The sequence below is a fragment of the Hyaena hyaena genome, unplaced genomic scaffold (genome assembly GCF_003009895.1).
Source record: "Hyaena hyaena isolate Hyena2069 unplaced genomic scaffold, ASM300989v1 scaffold_1722, whole genome shotgun sequence".
In the NCBI taxonomy this organism is placed as follows: Eukaryota; Metazoa; Chordata; class Mammalia; order Carnivora; family Hyaenidae; genus Hyaena; species Hyaena hyaena.
Genome location: NW_024082357.1, coordinates 183045 through 201761, shown reverse-complemented (window position 1 = coordinate 201761; position 18717 = coordinate 183045). Strand labels below are relative to the sequence as shown.

The 18717-nt window shown below is 36.8% G+C and overlaps 1 protein-coding gene across 1 annotated transcript in view; it reads right to left on the bottom strand.

The window, feature by feature from the left end:
- PCLO (piccolo presynaptic cytomatrix protein) overlaps positions 1-18717 on the bottom strand; it is a gene marked incomplete at its 3' end in the record, with an annotated part of 177908 nt that overhangs the window by 7815 nt on the left and 151376 nt on the right. Inside the window, exons 16-19 of the mRNA XM_039224704.1 lie at positions 17123-17216; positions 15447-15518; positions 13446-13626; positions 11633-11827 (exon numbers count right to left, since the gene is read on the bottom strand). Coding sequence (XP_039080635.1) covers positions 11633-11827; positions 13446-13626; positions 15447-15518; positions 17123-17216 — 542 coding nt within the window. The remainder of the gene's footprint in view (positions 1-11632; positions 11828-13445; positions 13627-15446; positions 15519-17122; positions 17217-18717) is intronic.

Here is an 18717-nt window from a genome sequence, read left to right as displayed (position 1 = left end):
TCAAAAGACTGATTTGTTCCATGTCACACACTAGTTAATGAGAGAAAGAGAATAAAAACTAAAGGTGCTAATCCACTTTTCTATCATATTCAGTTGTCTAGACTAAGATTGTGAGGTCTCCGCCTACCCCAGGGTCTGTGCTTGGGATGCAGTAGACGGCCTTGCGGCCTGTGATGTTCTGTCACTGGTTTTATATCCTTGGTCCAAGTCAAAGTTATATCCAAATATTTTAGGAATAATTGATAATGTTGGTAGTCTATAATTTCCCAAATTAACTTGGTTGATACAGTATTAATATTATCTTCATAGATATAATCTATAAGATGTGCAAGATGAAGAGAAAACAATCAATATTTTGTTTATTTCAGTAGTTTAATGATGGAACTGAAATAACTGGCTATTTTAGAAATTGTGTATTAAAGCAGAACATACAGAATATATATATAATATATACAGAATATAGGTATAATATAAAATACATATATATTATACATATATTCTTTTGCTGGCTTTAACTTAGCAGGACATGACTTTGGTGACCTTTTCTTCTTTCTCCCCACTGCCTATTTTTTTGCTCTATTTATCTATTATTATTGTTGTTGTTTTCCTGAATGTTATTTTTACTACTGAGATTTTGCATTCTTATCTCATTGTTGATTTCCTTTGAATATGAACTTGAAAAGGTCAGGTTTTAAGTTTCATTGTTATCAGCACTATTTGTTAGGTTTTCCTAGAATTAGGTCCAGTCGCATTTTTTTTTATATTCCCTATGACAGATAAGGAGTATTAAGACAAAATGTGGCATTTTATAAGGAGTTTAGAAATTAAAACATTTTTAAATGTTACTTCAGCATATTAACTATCTGATTTGGAAAAAATTCTAAAGAAACCAGCCCCCCAAAATGGGATAGATCATTGCAATGCAGCTATTTGTAGGAGTTTTCACATACTTCCAAGTTACAAGTTCTTACAAATGAAAGTAATAAAAATAGATAACACAGACTTCTATATGTCATTTCTTTAAAATGACAAACTACTGGTGTAGAACAAACCATGAGAAATGGGATGTGTTCCTTATAAAAATCACAGTATGTCCCTTAAGATAGTCCATATTCACCTAGTATTTTCTTTCAGAGAGGATATATACCCCTTATTTGTTAAGTCCCAGAAAATGTAGTAAAGCTTAGTCATGTTCATCCGCTTCCTTCTCTACCCACACTGGCCTTATTATGACTGAATTTCTAAGACATTTCAACATAATCAATTCAGTCTGTTTTCACCTAATGCTATCAGTAATTTGCGGGTATTTCCCATACTCACTAATCATTCATTCTCTATCTTTGTAGATAATAGGATTAATGATTACTTCTGGGAACAGAAGAATAGTATATAACATCAATGTAATAGGGGTTTGGACATGAGAGTAAGGTTCAACTAATAACATTGTAGAGAGGATTTTTTTTTTTTTACATGAATATATGTGATGGCTCAGTATGCTATAGCTCTTGTATTTTTGCTAGAATGTTGCCTTTTAAGTACATCTTCCTTTTATAAGGTTTTTGGTTCAGAATTACTTTTAGAAGAAATTCAGTATTTAAATGTTTAATATTTAAATTAAATATACTAAATTAACATTAACATTTTAATATTTAAAATAAGGACAATTTAAGTGAGGACCAAAATATTCTAGTAAATAATGGAAACATGTTCAATGAAGATATTATCACAAATGAAAATTTTAAAAATTACTTTATCTTTAATAAATTTAGGCTATAATTCTAGCTGGGTCCATAGAGATAGACTCAACAAAGAAATTATTAAGTACCAAGTTTTGTTTCTGTGCTAAAATATGCTAACATAGTTGTTATAACACAACGAAAATTGTTTATCTTTACAAAATCATATTTGGAAAGGAGAATCGTATTTGGAAAAAATGCAAGATCTCAATTAATTTCTCAAGAGCAGCTCTTAATTTTTCAATATCCATTTATTCTGCTTTGGACAACAAGTATTCTCTCTCTAGCAGTTGGCTTGCAAAAACTTGCAGGATTGTTTGAGTGGAAAGTAATTTAAATATAGCTAGTTGTGAAAATGTTCTTACATAGCCCTCAAATTGATACCTTAGATCATGAATACTTAGATAACAAGGATATTGTCCTTATATGGAACCCAAATAGCTTGATTTATGTAAAACCTTTTCCTAAAGCAGGCAGATTTATATGGCTCTATTGTTTTGTATATCATTCAAATATAGTCAATGGCCACAGAATAAAGAGGAGTTCGGACAATTATTTGATCAATGCATGTCCAGCCTTAGGGGAACTAATCTCTCTAGTTAATTTCATTACCTTCTCTCTACCTTCTCCAGATCATTTTCAAATACTTTCTTTCTTCCTGTAGTTAGTTATATCCCAGCAGACTCTAATGATTATTAGTGAGAACCAGAGCCAGGACAAATAAAAATATAATTAATTATAGTTCCAGATGTTTCTGAACATGAGGATGTTCGGTTGCATATAAACTTAAGTCAATGACTATACAAGTTTTTCTTTTTTAATCTCAGTTGAGATAAACTCATGCTTTTCTCTTTCTTCGTAATTCTTCCCAGGTATCTAATTGGTTATTCAGTAAATATTGCTAGGAATGGGAGATTTCCTGGGACAGTTATTTTCATCCATTTTGTTCACTGCAGTATCACTAACACTTTGAAGAGGTTAAAAATGTATATATGAATGTGAATAAATGGTGTAATATATATTTAATTCAGATAATATTTTCTATAAATGATAAATATTTTCAGAATTCTTTTTTAGCTTTAATTGTTTAAAAACACATTTTATACTTGAAAATTAAGAATCAAGAAATAGATTGAGAGGTAAAGAGCTTATTTTTTTCTCAGATTTGAATCAAAGTGATCATCTTTAGTTTTTCTGAAACCGACAAAACTTGAACTATATAAGACCAGTAATACAGATGATACAATAGAAAATAAAAGGAAACAATTCATAAACAATTGTTTTTCCGATAAACTTTTTCTTTGAGACAAGGATGCAAGTAAAATTTAATCTATCTTTATAATACTCCCTCTGACTGTACCTTAGGCTAGGAACAACTTGACTAAAGGCAACTTGCCAGCAAATTTTGAGAGTAGGAAGTAACAAATATGGATATACATTTATAACGTAACCTAAATCAAGCCCAATAAAAGTCTAAATAGAAAATGAAAAATGGTCATTTGTCACCCTTAATTATTATAAATTAACATAAGTGGCCAAGGAAATAAGGGGTTCTGAAGTATAAGAGATATAAAGCACAGAAAATTTAGAGACAAAAATGAGAAGAAACCTCTAGTTGCCCACCCGAAAAATTATGATTCTGCATAGGGATAGATCAGTGGCTCTTAAACATTTTGATCCCAAGACCCCATTTACCTTCTTAAAAAATATTGAAGTTCCCAAAGAGCTTATTTTATATGAACTATATCTATCACTATTTATCATGTTCAAAATAAAGAAAATTTAAAAGAGATAGGACACAGGCACACATTCTATTAGCCTTCAAAACCATGATGTCATAATACCTCATGTAAATGCAGGAAAACCCCATAGTATGTGAGAAAGAATGAGAAGGAAAAAGACAAATAACATTTAATATTCCTGTACTTGACCTTGTAACCCCCTGCAAGGGCCCCTGGGATGCAAATTGAGAAATTACTGGTCTGGATCTACCATTTAAAAAATGAAGTATTGGGGCGCCTGGGTGGCTTAGTCGGTTAAGCGTCCGACTTTCGCTTAGGTCATGATCTCGCGGTTCGTGGGTTCGAGCCCCGCGTCGGGCTCTGTGCTGACTGCCAGCTCAGAGCCTGGAGCCTGTTTCAGTCTGTGCCTCCCTCTCTCTCTGACCCTCCCCTGCTCACGCTGTCTCTCTCTCTCTCCTAGAAAGAAATAAAACATTTAAAGAAAAAATGAAGTATTAACTTTGAAAATGAGAAGGACCCAAGTAGCATCAGCTGATTTTGACAGTCATCTTAAACCACTATACACGTGACGACTATTCTACAGTAACTTGCATTTTTAATTTTATGCTTATACTGAAAAATACCAAGCCTTAAGGAAAGTTAGCCTTTTCTAAGAAGATTTATTGTTTTTAACCTCTCTAGCTTTGGAACTTGTTTCATCCAGAACTTCAGAACTCTACAGAGTAGGTCTGAATTAAAAACCGTATGTATCCAAAACTTATGCTTGTCTGTTACACTTTTGCCTAAAAATGACTTTACGGTATTCAGAAACCTATAACAAATAATGATATTTTGCAGGCATAAAATTATGCACATTCTTCCAAAAAGGGTATTCTCTACATAAAATCTTTAATTTTATGGTACATCAATAGTTGGATGAAACCAAAAGAATGATTCAATAGTTATTTACCAGATGAAATGTCATCAGTGAGAATGCTCTATCACAAACTAAAAGTGTGTAATAGATCCATATAGAAAAACGCTTCAATTAGATATATAAATGTCCACTTTTTATACCTCCTTATATAGATTCCAAATTTATCTTATATAAAGAGTTGGGTAAAATTATAATGTGACCTATAGAACTTCAAATAATGTGGTGTTGAGTTTAGAATATGTTCACGAGGAAAAGTGGATTTTGTTCTTGGGCTCTTTTAAGAATAAATATAGCAGGGGGGCACCTGGGTGGCTCAGTCAGTTAAGCATCTGCCTTTGCCTCAGGTCATGATCTCATGATTTGTGATCTCAAGCCAGGATCTGGCTCTCTGATGTCAGCACAGAGCCTGCTTTGGAGGCCCTGTCCCTCTCTATCTGCCCCTCTCTACCTTCCCTCTCTCTGAAATAACCATTAAAAAAAAAGAATAAATATGGCAGAAATTATAACCCACTGTTTTTCTTAGATGTTTTTTAAAAAGGGCCCCATGCTCCTGAGTTTACCAAACATTTTCTTCTTAAAAACTATGTTTTTGATTTGTAATATCAATATTTTGATTAGATTCTGTTCAAATTACCAATTTAATTAATTTTTGTCCTTCAGTATCTTTTCAGAAATCTTTGTCTTTCAGTATCTTAAAGTACACTGAGGTATAAAGCTATGATTATCTACATTAATCTTATTCACATATCTAAAAAAACTCAACACCCCAATCAAATTTCTGCATTTGTGATACAGTGTGTTTTCATTTAAAATCAGTAAGTATTTCTTTTGGTTCCTCAGTGATTAATTGTATATTTACATATTCAACACAGTAATAAAGTAAAAAGAAAAGATGGCATTTTCAGAGTTTGGCTCAGTATACATTCCTTTCACCCTATTCCATTCACTAATTCTACCCCCTACCTCCCAATTACCTTGCACCATGGAGAATGGGTGACATATCATGGTTTCACATAACGTAACACATGCGGATGAAAAGTGGAAAAAATCGAGTAATTCATGGATAGATATCTGGATTCAGACAAGACTGTTAAGGAGCCAGATGGTGCTGTGGCATTCCTCTGCCTCTCCTTAGGTGCCATGTCCCGGGATTCCATGATCCCTCCTTCCCAGGTGATAATACCCCCAACCCTGCGCTCATATTGTACCCTCTGTCCAGCGTCCCGCACTGTGTCCCCATCAGCCTTCTCATGCTCCAGGCTTCTCATTTCTTGCCTCCATCGGCATTTACTTGCCTGTCTCATCTCCTCAGGGTCCTGCTCCCTGGTGGTAATTTGATAAATTAACTTTTTGAAAATAATTTCTTCAAGCCTAATTTGCATTAAAAAATTAAGTTTAACTTCGTTAAAGATGTGTCATAAATAGCATTTAAAGGACTTTGGCGTGTTAAAATTAGATCATATATTATTAGTCACATTCAATTGTAAAGGCCCATACCTATATCATTTGACTAAGGGGCGGCAATACTGAAGTCAAGTTTGATACCTAGATGAGCCATTTGGTCTTGGCATTCATCTAGGATAAAATGAACATATAAATCCCCAGTGTGAACCAGACAAGTGGATGGCTCAGTGCAGACCCATAGCTGTCACTGGAAAAGAGCAAAAGTGCCCACTGATGATAGATCAATGGATTCACCTTTGTGAGTAAATGTCCATAGCCAAGAGACCGTGTCACATGGTCAGGGATATGCATTTACTCTCTGTGACTCTGGATGTATAGGAGAGATATTTCTGGCAATGAGTGTCAAATGACTACCGAAAGATTTGAAAATGCATAATCAATCATTCTATGAAAATCTGGCATCTCTTAAATAAAACAAAGCTTTAGAAGAGCATTTCACAGACAACAAAGAAAACCCTTACCCCCAGAGAAATAAGCACAGAACTTTGAAAGCTGAAATTATCTAATTTGATCCCCTCAGATTTTGCTGGATGTCCGCTGTGTTCACAGCATTACAGTTTCAATTTTGCTTCCGTGGTAAACTACTCACAGTTTTATTTAAGCTTTTTTTTACAGGAACACACTGAAATGAGGAATGCAAATCTGTTTTTATTAACCTCTTACATATGTCACGTGACTGACGACTTCACTTCCAAATGAACTCACTTTGATTTCTCTTCTGCTTTCTCCTTTACTTCCTTTTGGACCCTGTCCTTCCCAGAAACAGAGAATGCTAAATTCTTTCTGACCAAAAGTGACCATCAACTTCCAGTCAGAAGAGAATGGGACACTGATTAGCTACCGCCTTTTGCACCCAATAATCCCTTCTACTCCCGGTGGCCACCCGGCTTCCCAGCCCAGTCACCCCCTACCACTTGCCCAAGAGAGCAGCTCCCACAGAGTGATGGCTTAGTTAAGAGTTCACCATGGCAACATGCGAGGTATGAAACTCTTCTTTGGCAGGTGCGGAAATGAGCCTGACTGAAAGCGGAGTTTCCAGCAGTGGTTTGTGGAAGTAGCTTCAGGCTTTTCTCCTACAACTCGGCCACACCAAGGAAAGCTTAATCTTAATTCCCTCACGCAATTTACTGGATGGTTCATCTCCTCCCCTAACCTCTCCAACTCGTTCAATGTCTCGTAACTCATTGCCGGGGGTGGAGGGACATTTCTCCTCAGCCTGTAATACTGTTTCTAAAGTTAAAACTCACCTAAAATCTTAATATCAAAAATAGCTCAGAAATTTCAAAACACACTTAAAATGTGATATATTTGAGGTCAACTCAGTTAATATTTAAGGTTTTAGGAATGCTTCCATTTGTTTTAGTTTGAGCATGGGTTAGAGGAAACGGTTTTTTAAAACTCTCCTCTCTGGGTTGCTCCCATCTTCTGAAACGACTGAGCTTGTGTTCAGCTGAACCAACTGGCTTGGAAAAAAACATCTGCAGGGATTTCTAAACACAAAAGGGTAGTTTAGGCATCAGGATTATCTGGCACAATCTGTCTAATCTTTCTCTTCAGGTTTCCTAGCGTGCAACTAAACCCCAGAGGGAGAAAGTTCTTTCTGGCTCACTCCATAATTCTTGCTTGACCCATATTTTATGCTACTTCAAGCAGAAATCTGCTGAGAGGCTCACACAAAAAATATTTGAAAGGCTCTTTAGGGACGATTTTGTCCCCCTTGATAGAAATAACTACAGATGTACAAAGAGCCTCTACAGCCTCTGCCTACCACCACACTGGGCTCATGCATGACAGGGTTTATGTCCTTGTTTGTGGCAGCTTCACTCTAAGCCTTCAGAAAAGAGAATCATGAAGGTAGGGCAAGTCTAAATTGTACTCTGCCATCATTTCTAACAATCTCTAATCATTTGTAAGACCTTGAGAGATAAATAACAAATTTGTAAATGACAATTGTTTTCATTGAAAGGTGAAGAGTTTGATTTCAAAAGAGACAAAGTATTCAAAAAGCAAAGGTTTAGGCCTCATAGCCAGGGTCATGTTGCTGATTCTAGAAATTTCTAGGTGTGCATTCTACCCATCATCCTAGCCCTCTCTCTGACTGCTCACTCAGGATAAAGGGATAAGATTATCTGCAGTGAATACCTCATCTACTAGGTGTGATCAAATGAGAAGATGGCTGACAAAATACTTGGTAGAATGTGAAGAACTATTCAAATGAAGGGCAGGTTAGCAGAAAATAGATGGGACTATAGAAACTCCATTGTGAGGTTTGAAATGGATGGCTTTTACCTGAACACCTAAAGTTAATGATACTTAATGTATGTGGTTAGCGAACGGGAGCTCGTTGGCTCTTCCTACATTTACATCTCAGACCAATTTTTCTAAGCTTTCAATTAATTATGCAGCATTTCATATAAACTTAATCCTATAGCATGTTTACCATTGGTTGTCTGGCAAAATGCATTGGTGAATTATATTCTTGGTGCATTTATAGTAACAGGGAAATAAATATGTTTTACAAAATAGGGTACTTTCTGTACATCTGTTAATGCCAAATTAAACAAGAAATGTTCACCACGCCATGTTATCTTGATTATTTCAATACAGAATGACTTCGGTATTCAGTCACAGCACCTTAAATGTATGTGAATATTCATTACAGCATTACTCAAAGAAAGGGAGCTAAAAACATTTTGCTACAGATTTTAAGAACCGTATCTAAAAAAACTCAGACAAAATCTTATATAGTAATACTTAAATCATGATCATTAGAAATAGAGTGTGAAATGAGGGAAGCATTTGACTACTGTGACCTTTGTCATTATGGACTATCTGAAGTAAGAACATGAATAACATTAAGAAATCAAATGAACTTATTTGATGGGAGAAAACGTCAGAGGTGGGATTGTAAGTGCTTTTAGAAAGTACTGGTGAGCTAAGTAGAAAAGGGAAACTGTGCATAGTGCATAGGTGATAATCACCAGGCTAATTCAGAAAACATCACTGTGTTTTAGGCCACAGATCCTTCTATTGCCCCTAAATATATGATTAGTTGGGACAAGAACAGATTATACATTCTGGCTTTCAGAGAATAAAGAGAAATACAATGGGAAAGCATAAGGCTTGATTTTAATTTGGTGACAAGTAGAGACTCATAAAATCAAGTACTTTAGGGCTAGAAGGGAAATAATAGGGCACCACTATTCTATTTAAAAAACCCCTTCATTTTATAAGTGTTTTTGAATTAAATTCAAAGACAATTTTATAATCACCCTCATTGGATTTCTGTCACTGGCAATAGCACTCTTTCTTGGGAAAAAGTGCATGAATGCTGGGGTCAAATTAGGGATGGACTCAAACTTGCTTTCCTTTCTGAACACAGCTATGGAGTCAAGTTTACATACACCCCCAGAGTGAGGGCTCATGGGATTTGTCTTCCTCCAAACAGAAACCCGAGAAGACTGCGGAGTAGATCAGATGTGCGAGCAAGATACAGCAGACGTATTGTCTAGAGTAGCCCAGCCCCATTACTTACTTACATGTTTATGTGCGCTTGGTGCTTTTATTTGGTAGCAATTTTCCCTCTAGCTAATAATGTTTCGGACATAAAACTTTGTTCTGCTCCCCAAATGGTCTGTCATTAGAAGTCTCACTAGCAATGGAACAAGAACTGTAAATACTCTATTGCAAGGAATCAAATGAGAAAGCAAAGACTGACACACTCATTTTAAGCTGCATCATATAACAATGGCTCAGAACCCGGTAGTTTATGAATGAAATAAAGATACTTTATTTATTACACAGGCACTTGGATATTCACATGCCCAACACATCTGATACACTTAACAGCTATGGAAACATGGGTGGAAAATGTCTGTTTCTAGGATCAAGAGAGAACTTTCACCATGTAAAGGTGAATTAGTGCATTAACAATTTTTCCCTTACTTTCCTCTAAGAATTTCCAAAATCCACCGAATTTTTTAAAAGTTACACTTGAAATAATATGCAACAGAAACTGATCTACATTCCAACTGGTATGCTAATTCGAATTTTGAGCAGTTCAAACTTTTATCACAATGCAACATATTTATAGTCATGCTTTGAACAGATTAGGTTAGTAGCATGCATTCCATTCTGCAATATGAATATTGTTAATCTATTTCCCAACAGAAGTCAAAAGATGCCCAGTGCATAGAAAAATACAAATCACTTTCGTCAATATATCATGGGACTGATTTGGGGACTTACACAGCGACGAGGAAGTCCTGAAATGCCATGCCCACAAAAGCACATTAAAAAGTGGATAAACATACTTCATCAGACAATGTCTAAAAATTAAAAGAGGAGGGCTTTAAATTTGGGGGATGTTCTTGCTGTGTGCTTTGAATAGCGCCTTTCTGCTCACCTCCTTCTGGCTTGACTGGTCCATCGGACATCACCTTCCTGAGGGCTAGCTGGCTTTGGTCTTGGCTGCCATTGGCTGGTGGAGGCAGATTATCAGACTGAGTTCTTTGAATGGGGAGGATTCCTGCTATGCTGTGTCTGTGTTGCTTCCTGGTATGATTAGACTGACCGCTTTTATGTGCTGCTGTGGCGGTGTGGGTGAAATGGAAACCCAGAGTATGTATCCTCAGATGGAAGCAGCTTAAATGTTACTCATGCAAACAGAAGTGATCTTTTGCTCTATTTCACTAAGTTGGGGTTTCAAAGGCCAAAATGACACCACATGCACAGCACTAAAGGGGTTAAAACTGGCTGTTTCTTTGGACATGAAGACTTTGGGACGTGGGGATTAACATCAGTCTACATCCATTGTCTGGCTAAAGTCTCTTGGAAGGAACAGTGCACTTCCATTTGTAAAATCTCCGTGCTTATTAAGGTTTGATGTATCAGTTGACTACATTTTCAAAATTAAATGAAAAGATGGCAATTAAGATGGGTGTATTGTTACTCTTTAATTGACATCTTGACTGTCCAAGGATTTCCAAGGTTAGGAAAACAATAGCCGTAAATCCTCTGTTAGTGTATGCAAAGTGTGATCCAATGGAATGGACCCCAGTGTGCTCCATAAGGAGGTCACATTGCCTCATCATATGTATTTATACATATATTAATATTAAGTAATTGTTTGGAATATGAGACATAATTTTCTTCACAGATTTTTGTTTTCAAAAGACTAGCAAGTGTCCCACATGTAAAGCTACAATACTTCACGTGCCTAATTCACGAAGGATTTTAAACTAGGAATGGCTTTTCCTCTCCAGGTTCGAGAATTTGCCTGTGGGTTGTATTACTCTCCTGCCTCTAATTCTGGAGTGTTTTCAGATGCAAGAACCTCATTTCCAATCTGCTCTGACTGCTTGGGTGTGTGCTCTTTTGGTGTCATGCCTGGAAAACTGGCAGCCACGTGGGCTTATAATTCCTGTACTCTAAGGGATATTTTAAAGTGCACACACAGAGGACACACAACACTGCTTTGTCTGCAAACATCACGGACACAGCTACCAAGTACTATGAGCCAGGTTGGATGGATGGTGGAGACAGAGGGGAAACAGCCAGTTTTTTTGCGGTCCACGTCAATAAATTAAAAAAAAAATTCTAAATAAGAGAGCCTAGTTACGTATCGATACTGTCTTTACACAGACACAGGGACAGAGGACGGAGTGAGCGGGGTGTGCCCAAACACAGAAAGCAGACAGGGAAGGACAGCAGGGAGGAGAGGCAACAGATGAACATTAAGCTGCCATGCTGAGGAATTTATTTGCGTCTTTTACTTGGTTGCAGGCGGAGCTGTTGCACTGCGGCTTCGGCAGCGGCTATGGCAGCCCCTGCGTCTTCCAGGTGGGTCTGGGTGACGCTGGTTTTGCTCTGACTGCGAGACGGTCCATGAGAGCGGAGGTGGCCTTCGGAGGAGGATTTCGAGCTACCGGGACTACTGTGGGATTTCTCAATGGTGGGAACCTGCATGTCTGGTTACAAAAGGGTGAAACGTGAGTTAACACTGCTCTGATGTTCGACCTTCCTCCCGTCGAGCCCAGCCTCACATCGTTTGAAACTAAGATTTATGGTAATGCGGTTTCCTTCTGGGCTAATTTATGCCACTGCTCCCTACTCGGTGATGTGATTAAACATCTGGGAAATGGTTTGGCGGAGGAGAGTCCAAAGGATAATATTGTTGAGAAGAGAGAAGTTTGAGAAGAGGAAATGCATCTGACTACCCTCACGTGAATGACTGTTAAGTTATAGGTTTAGCAAGCAACTGCTGCCTCAAGTAGGGACCAGGCAGGAGACTAAAGGCTGATATCACCGCAGAGGAGCTGTAAGTAAAAATACGGTGAATTCCTGGAAGAAGGGGCCTGAGTCACTAGGACTCATTAAATAGCGGAGACTGTAGAATCACCTCTCGGGTGATTTTAGAGAATGTAAATGTGGGAATACAGATCCCACATTTACTATGGCAGTCAGAGAGAGAGAGACAAGTCTTTATGCTAATGATGTTCTAGACCATTCATCAAGGCAGAGTTGATCTGGCAAAGTGGAATCCATATATGGTCTATTACGCTCATTTGTCAGTCATGTGTATCACTGATGGCAGCCATGGGTATCTTCTCAACTCAGTGTCCTCCTGGACTTGGCCTTGTGGTTTCCCATCTCCTAGAACACTTGCAATGGGGACCCATTCCTTTCTAATGTGCAAAGGACCACTTTTCAACTTGATGTACTTTCTGAGAAGAGAAGGGAGCAATACTCAGGTCCAATATAAAATGTTATAGTTGATACTTATACATAGTTCAGTGTATCTAGGGAAGGTACTACCCGGTTATCTCATACAGGTATTAACTCAGTTTACGATGCAGATTAATGTGTTGTAGGATAGCTGGCAATGAACCTTGCAAAGGAAAATCTCATTCAAATGGGAATTCTGTGCGTATTGCCCAGAATGTATGACATTGTTACTTCAAAAATAGTAAGAGTTTTAAAAAAAATCAGAATTAGCTTGAGTCCCACATTTAGGAAAGGTTTAAGTAAATTTCAACATACCAATTGTTTTGATGACATGGGGGAAAGTGCTCTTGATATGACAAGTAAAAATCAGGATGCAAAATTATGTGTAGATTACATATATATAAAATATGTAAGAAAATACCTGTGAAAAATTAGGGCTTTAAACAATTAGAAGAAATCTGTATACACAGTAACAATGAGTATGTCTCGTCAATGAACTGTTGAGGATTTTTATTTTTCTTTATGAAATAACCCAACATGTTTTATAAAATCATACTATCATGGATTCTGAGAGCTGGAAATAACCCAACAGCTCATATAGCCCAATCTCCTCCATTATACTGCTTGAAAACCAGAGTTAGAGAGGTGAAGATTGCAAAGCTCTAAACCTAATTATGGGCTGATCTGAGACGAAAGCCCTTTACTCCTGATTCCGTATCCATCACTCTTTGCATATTATATTACATATTTTCCAAGATAATCCAACATTTCAAAATATACTGTATCTACAAGCATTCATGTTCAAGAAGTTACTCAATGAACAAGGAGACAAAAGCTTTTTCTACTTGAAATGTCTCCTACCCTTGGATGGGTCAGGGAAGATACCATGGCTTCTGCTTTTGATGACAGATGGCTTGGGAGGCTGCTGGCTGCCCTGACTGGAATGAGACTTGCCGTGATCGAGGCTTTCAGTCTGTTCTTTGAGAGAATACCATCTAGGAGTGTTATCGAGGTGAGCTGTGCTAGATAAATCAATCAGTACCTGAAAAAAAAATGCAGGAAGTCAATGAGGTTGATAGAATTCATTCATTACTCTTGTCTGCGACCTGAAATTTACTCATGGATATAAGACACGGTATGACTCTGAGGGTGATCAGGCTGTCTTCCTCATGTTTCTTTACCCATGACATTGGGTGCATCAGAGATGCCTGATAAACATTTGGTTAAATTGAACTGTGTAAAATCTTGGGCTGTTAATTATTTGGAGATGATACAAAAAGGTAGAGTCACAAATCAATCTCTTCATGAAAGAAAGCTTTCTTTTGTGAAATGAACACAGTCTAGTACTAAATTTGGATCTTTTATTTTTTTAACTTGGATATCATTTTTAAAGACTGATTTTAGTTATGAGAGGGACAAAATAAAAAAGAATGGGTGATGTGCAATTAACCTATTCCCTGTATTTTAAAACCTACTTTAGTTGATGTTTCAAAGAGGCATATGACTAACAACTTACGATGTGTCCTGGTTTAGCTGGCAGCATTTTTTTCTTTCCTTAAATTTTTTTAATGTTTATTCATTTTTGAGAGACAGAGAGAGACAAAGCATGAGTGGGGGAGGGGCAGAGAGAGAGGGAGACACAGAACCTGAAGCAGGCTCCAGACTCTGAGCTGTCAGCACAGAGCCGGATGGGGGACTTGAGCTGGACTCGGGGCTCAAACCCATGAACTGTGAGATCATGACCTGAGCCCAAGTTGGACGCTTAACCTATTGAGCCACTCAGGCACCTCAGCAGTTTTTTCTTTCTTAGTGATTTGTAAGTAATAGTGAATTTTAGACCTGCTGACATTTTAGATTTGATGATTAAAAAAAAATTTTTAAAAATGAGAACTAATGCAGTGGCTATATGCTCTAAATCCATGTGAACAGTTTTAAAAATGACAGTAAATCAGTTTTCTAGAATGGGACACTAAGTTAGATATAACAGTGTAGCCTAGAACTGTCCAAAGGTTGTTATTCCCACTGGCAGTACTAGCATGGAGACTTCAAGTAAAGGTCACACGGTCTTGTTTTGACGGAAAAGAGAAATACAGAGTCTAGGAACCAAACAAGGTGTCATGTCACCTAGACTACATACTGTTTTCTATTATTTCTGGGATGGGACATCATATTTTTTGAAGAGATGGTTTGTAGGTGTTATTTTTTTAAGAAATGTTTTATTTTTTAACATTAATTCATAACTTCTGTTTTAGCAAAGATCACAAAATAAAACACGTTTTTTGAAAAATCATTGATGGAAAAACCCCCAAAAAACAAACCAAAAATGCAGGATCTAACCACTGTGCCAGATTTCATAATGAGGTTAGATTTCATGTGAATTTATATGCAATTATTTATTGTCTTCTCCTACGTCTAGTTGTGCCTTGTAAAATATTTTGAGAGAATTTTCATGGGATACTTAAAAGAAGTAAGAATGTAAAATGTCACATCAAGTCATTGATACATGCACTGAGGAATAGCAATTAAAAGTCTGAAAATGCATTTTAAAAATCTAGCTCATTTAATGAAAATTTTATCTCAAAATTTTAGCATAATCATGGGATTCATAGCACGATTATATAACACCTATCAAAACAATTACTAGTTCATCTTGCAAAGTAATTACAAAGTACATCAAATGGTAAAGTGAAAACCTTTTCTCATTACTATTCATCAACTGAAAGGATAAATCAGGAACTACATCCTATCCACCAAAGGGGTTTAACCAAAATGGTTATCTTATAAACCTAAAAACTATGCTTGCATCAAGCTCTAATTAGTTCATAATGACAGGGAATAAGGAAACGGAAATCAGATGCTCACCTCACCAAGAAAGTCATTGGAAGAAAATCTATCGTAATCCCAGACGGTCACCTCCAGTGTTTTCTTTTTGAGCTACAGTTTAAATCAAAATGTCATTAACGCCATTCCTCATCATACATTTTCATCAAACTCTATTAGAGATCCATTTCTTTTCACTTCCTTGAAGTATGTAAAAAGACTTCAAATTTTATCTAAAAATGTGGGTTTATATTAAATATGTGAGATATCAATGATTTTATAGTCGAAACTAGTGTTTGCTCATCAGAGAACTCAGACTTTTACTAATTTCCTGTTACTCTAACACTCCCCTCAGATTTTAAATATAAAAAGCAGAATCTATAAGTGCTCTTTAAATACATGGAATTTGTAGGTTGCAAAACTGTCTAGGTTATTTAGATTAAATATTTGGATTAGAGTTTTTTTGGTTTTAGTAAATCATCAAAAGACACAAAGTAGCATTGTCTTATTTCTGCAGGTAAATTTAACTTATTTTAAATTCAAGAACCCATATTACAATTTATACCTAGCTTCAACTTCACAATCAAATCAGAAATCTTCCAGAGAACAAATCATAAACCTCCTTTATAATCTTTAGCTTAGTCAGCTGTATGTGTTGGTCTGTACAGTTCATCTTCACAATGTCAGATTCTTAAAAGGCCTCAATTATTATTTAGTGCAATAATACATTTTTAACTTTATTTATCTATTTTGAGAGAGAGAGAGAGAGAGCACGCACACACAAGTAGGGGAGTGGTAGAGAGAAGTAGAGACAGAATCCCAAGCAGCACAGAGCCGAATGCTGGGGTTGAACTGACAAACAGTGATATTAATACCTGAGCCGAGGTCAAGAGTCAGATGCTTAACTGACTATGCCCCCCAGGTGCCCACTAATAATGCACTTATAAACACTAAAATCTTTGCTTTGTATTGTTTATGAAAGTCAAATACAGCCAGGTATTATTTTTGTAATGTACATATAAAATCATTATGGTGTATACCATAACCTTATCCAATGTATTATGTCAATTATATCTCAATAAATCTGGAAGAAATAAAAGAGATTGGCCAAAGTTTTAAAAATATATAGCCAGTTGGAAAATACTTTCCTTCAAAATATGACAAACATGGCCTAGTCTGTTGAACTACGTACATTTTGAAATAATTGATGGAAAATGTTCCACTGGTCTTATATCTTTGCTTAAATTTTGGCTGTTTTGTCAAAAGCCCACATTTGCATTCATGGTATCTTTGAACTGTACCCATTTCCTTTCACTGGCTTTCTTATATGTATTTTACTCATTTTTTCTTTTTTTTTAAATTTTTTAATGTTTTATTTATTTCTAGGAGAGAGAGAGAGAGAGAGAGAGAGAGAGAGAGAGAGAGACAGAGTGAGCGGGGGAGGGTCAGAGAGAGAGGGAGTCACAGACTCTGAAACAGGTTCCAGGCTCTGAGGTGGCAGTCAGCACAGAGCCCGACGCGGGGCTCAAACCCACGAACCGCTAGATCATGACCTAAGTGAAAGTTGGACACTTAACAGACTAAGCCACCCAGGCGCCCCTTTACTCATTTTTTCTTGTCTGTGTGGCAAAATTGATAGACTACAATCTTTCAATACTTTTATCATTGCTATTCTTATATTAGTCTAAATCTCTCATAGAAAAATAACCATTGCGTACCTGTTCCATGGAGATACTTTTATAAATTACTGTCTGATTCCACTCAGGATTAAGACTCTTTTGAACATATTTAGTTCTCCTCTTGTACTCAGCACTGAATTAGAAGAAAAAAAGAGTTACCTTGAGTATTCATCTTAACTGATGACTTCATAGTCAACAGGAAGGGCATGCAGACATTTTAAGATGATATTTTGTTTTAAATCATTATGCAATCATCTCCTCATCTTCCTGTCTTAAGCCTTATTTTAAGTTGAATAAAAAAAACGACAACTTAAGTCTATGTTGGATGATTTGGGTTTTATTTGCCCTGGAGTAGTTTTTTAAAGAAAAGCTTTTTAGTGTTCCAGCTATACTGTAATTTTGGAAATCTTTCCCCTCCTGAATGCAGGAGATAATTACATGAACTATATGGTAACATCTATACCTGACATTAATCAACTGATGGGGCTGAATTATCATTGTTGCTATTAGTCTATGTAACCCTTTATCTAATCTTCACTGCCTTTTTCCTGAATTTTCTGCCCAGCCTTCAATCTCACGTCCTAGATAACCCTTCAATTCTGGTGGGCACCTGAGTCTGGAAAACCAACCTACTTGTCTGGAGTCCTTTCATGTGCCTTGACATGACAAGCTGCCTCCAAGGTGCTAAAGGGACTGGATTCTCACCGTGGATTTGTTGTGTTCCTAACTATGGGCAGACTCACTCTTGCTAGTTCCTGGTCTCAAGCAGTGCCACATCCTGGAATGCCGCTTGCTGTTTTGCTGGCACAATTTGCCCTATCCATTCTAGACAGAGCTGTTGAGAATCAAGCTCCAGTTCACCACCAACCTTCAGAATTTCCTTCTTCTGTCTCTGACTTTATTCTCTTTCTTATCAGCATATGCAAGGACAGTCATTTCCAACACTGACTACATACTGGGATCAGCTAGGAATCTGAGTTGTAAGGCTGCAAAGAGGGCAATCAGAACTGCACCCATAGCTCCTGGTCCAGCACTTCCGAAGACATCCTGATTTAAGAGGTCTGGGGTGAGGCTTGAGTATCAGAATTTTTTAAATCTCCTAGGTAAAACTAATGTGCGGCCCAGGCTGAGAACCATTGAACTTATGTTTCTCAAGACCTCCCTCATCTTTCAGCCATGGTGAACTGAATCCAAATTAAGAAATAAAGCATCGGCCTTCTCTCTTCTCACCGACTCATCTGTACAAAAATAAAAGCAGGATTTGACAATGTTTTCATTCAAGATAAATTGCAAGTAATTTTGGGGCAGTATATATGTAGTGATTTGAAGAAATGGGAATTCTCATGTACTTTAGATAGTATAAATTTATACATACTTTTTAGCTGAATTTAGATGGATTTTAGATGAAACTGGTGAAGCTTATGTACCTAAACACCCAGAAAATTCTAGTTTGACTTATTCCACTTCTATCTAGAGAAGTTCTCCTCCCACCTGTGCACAAGGAATGTGCTCAAGAACATTCACTGTAACATTGTTTCTAACAGCATATATAATAAATGATAAATGGAATATATTCATTCAGTGAAATAGTCAGAAGTTAAAACAAATAAAATATACCTCCATATATCAAGATG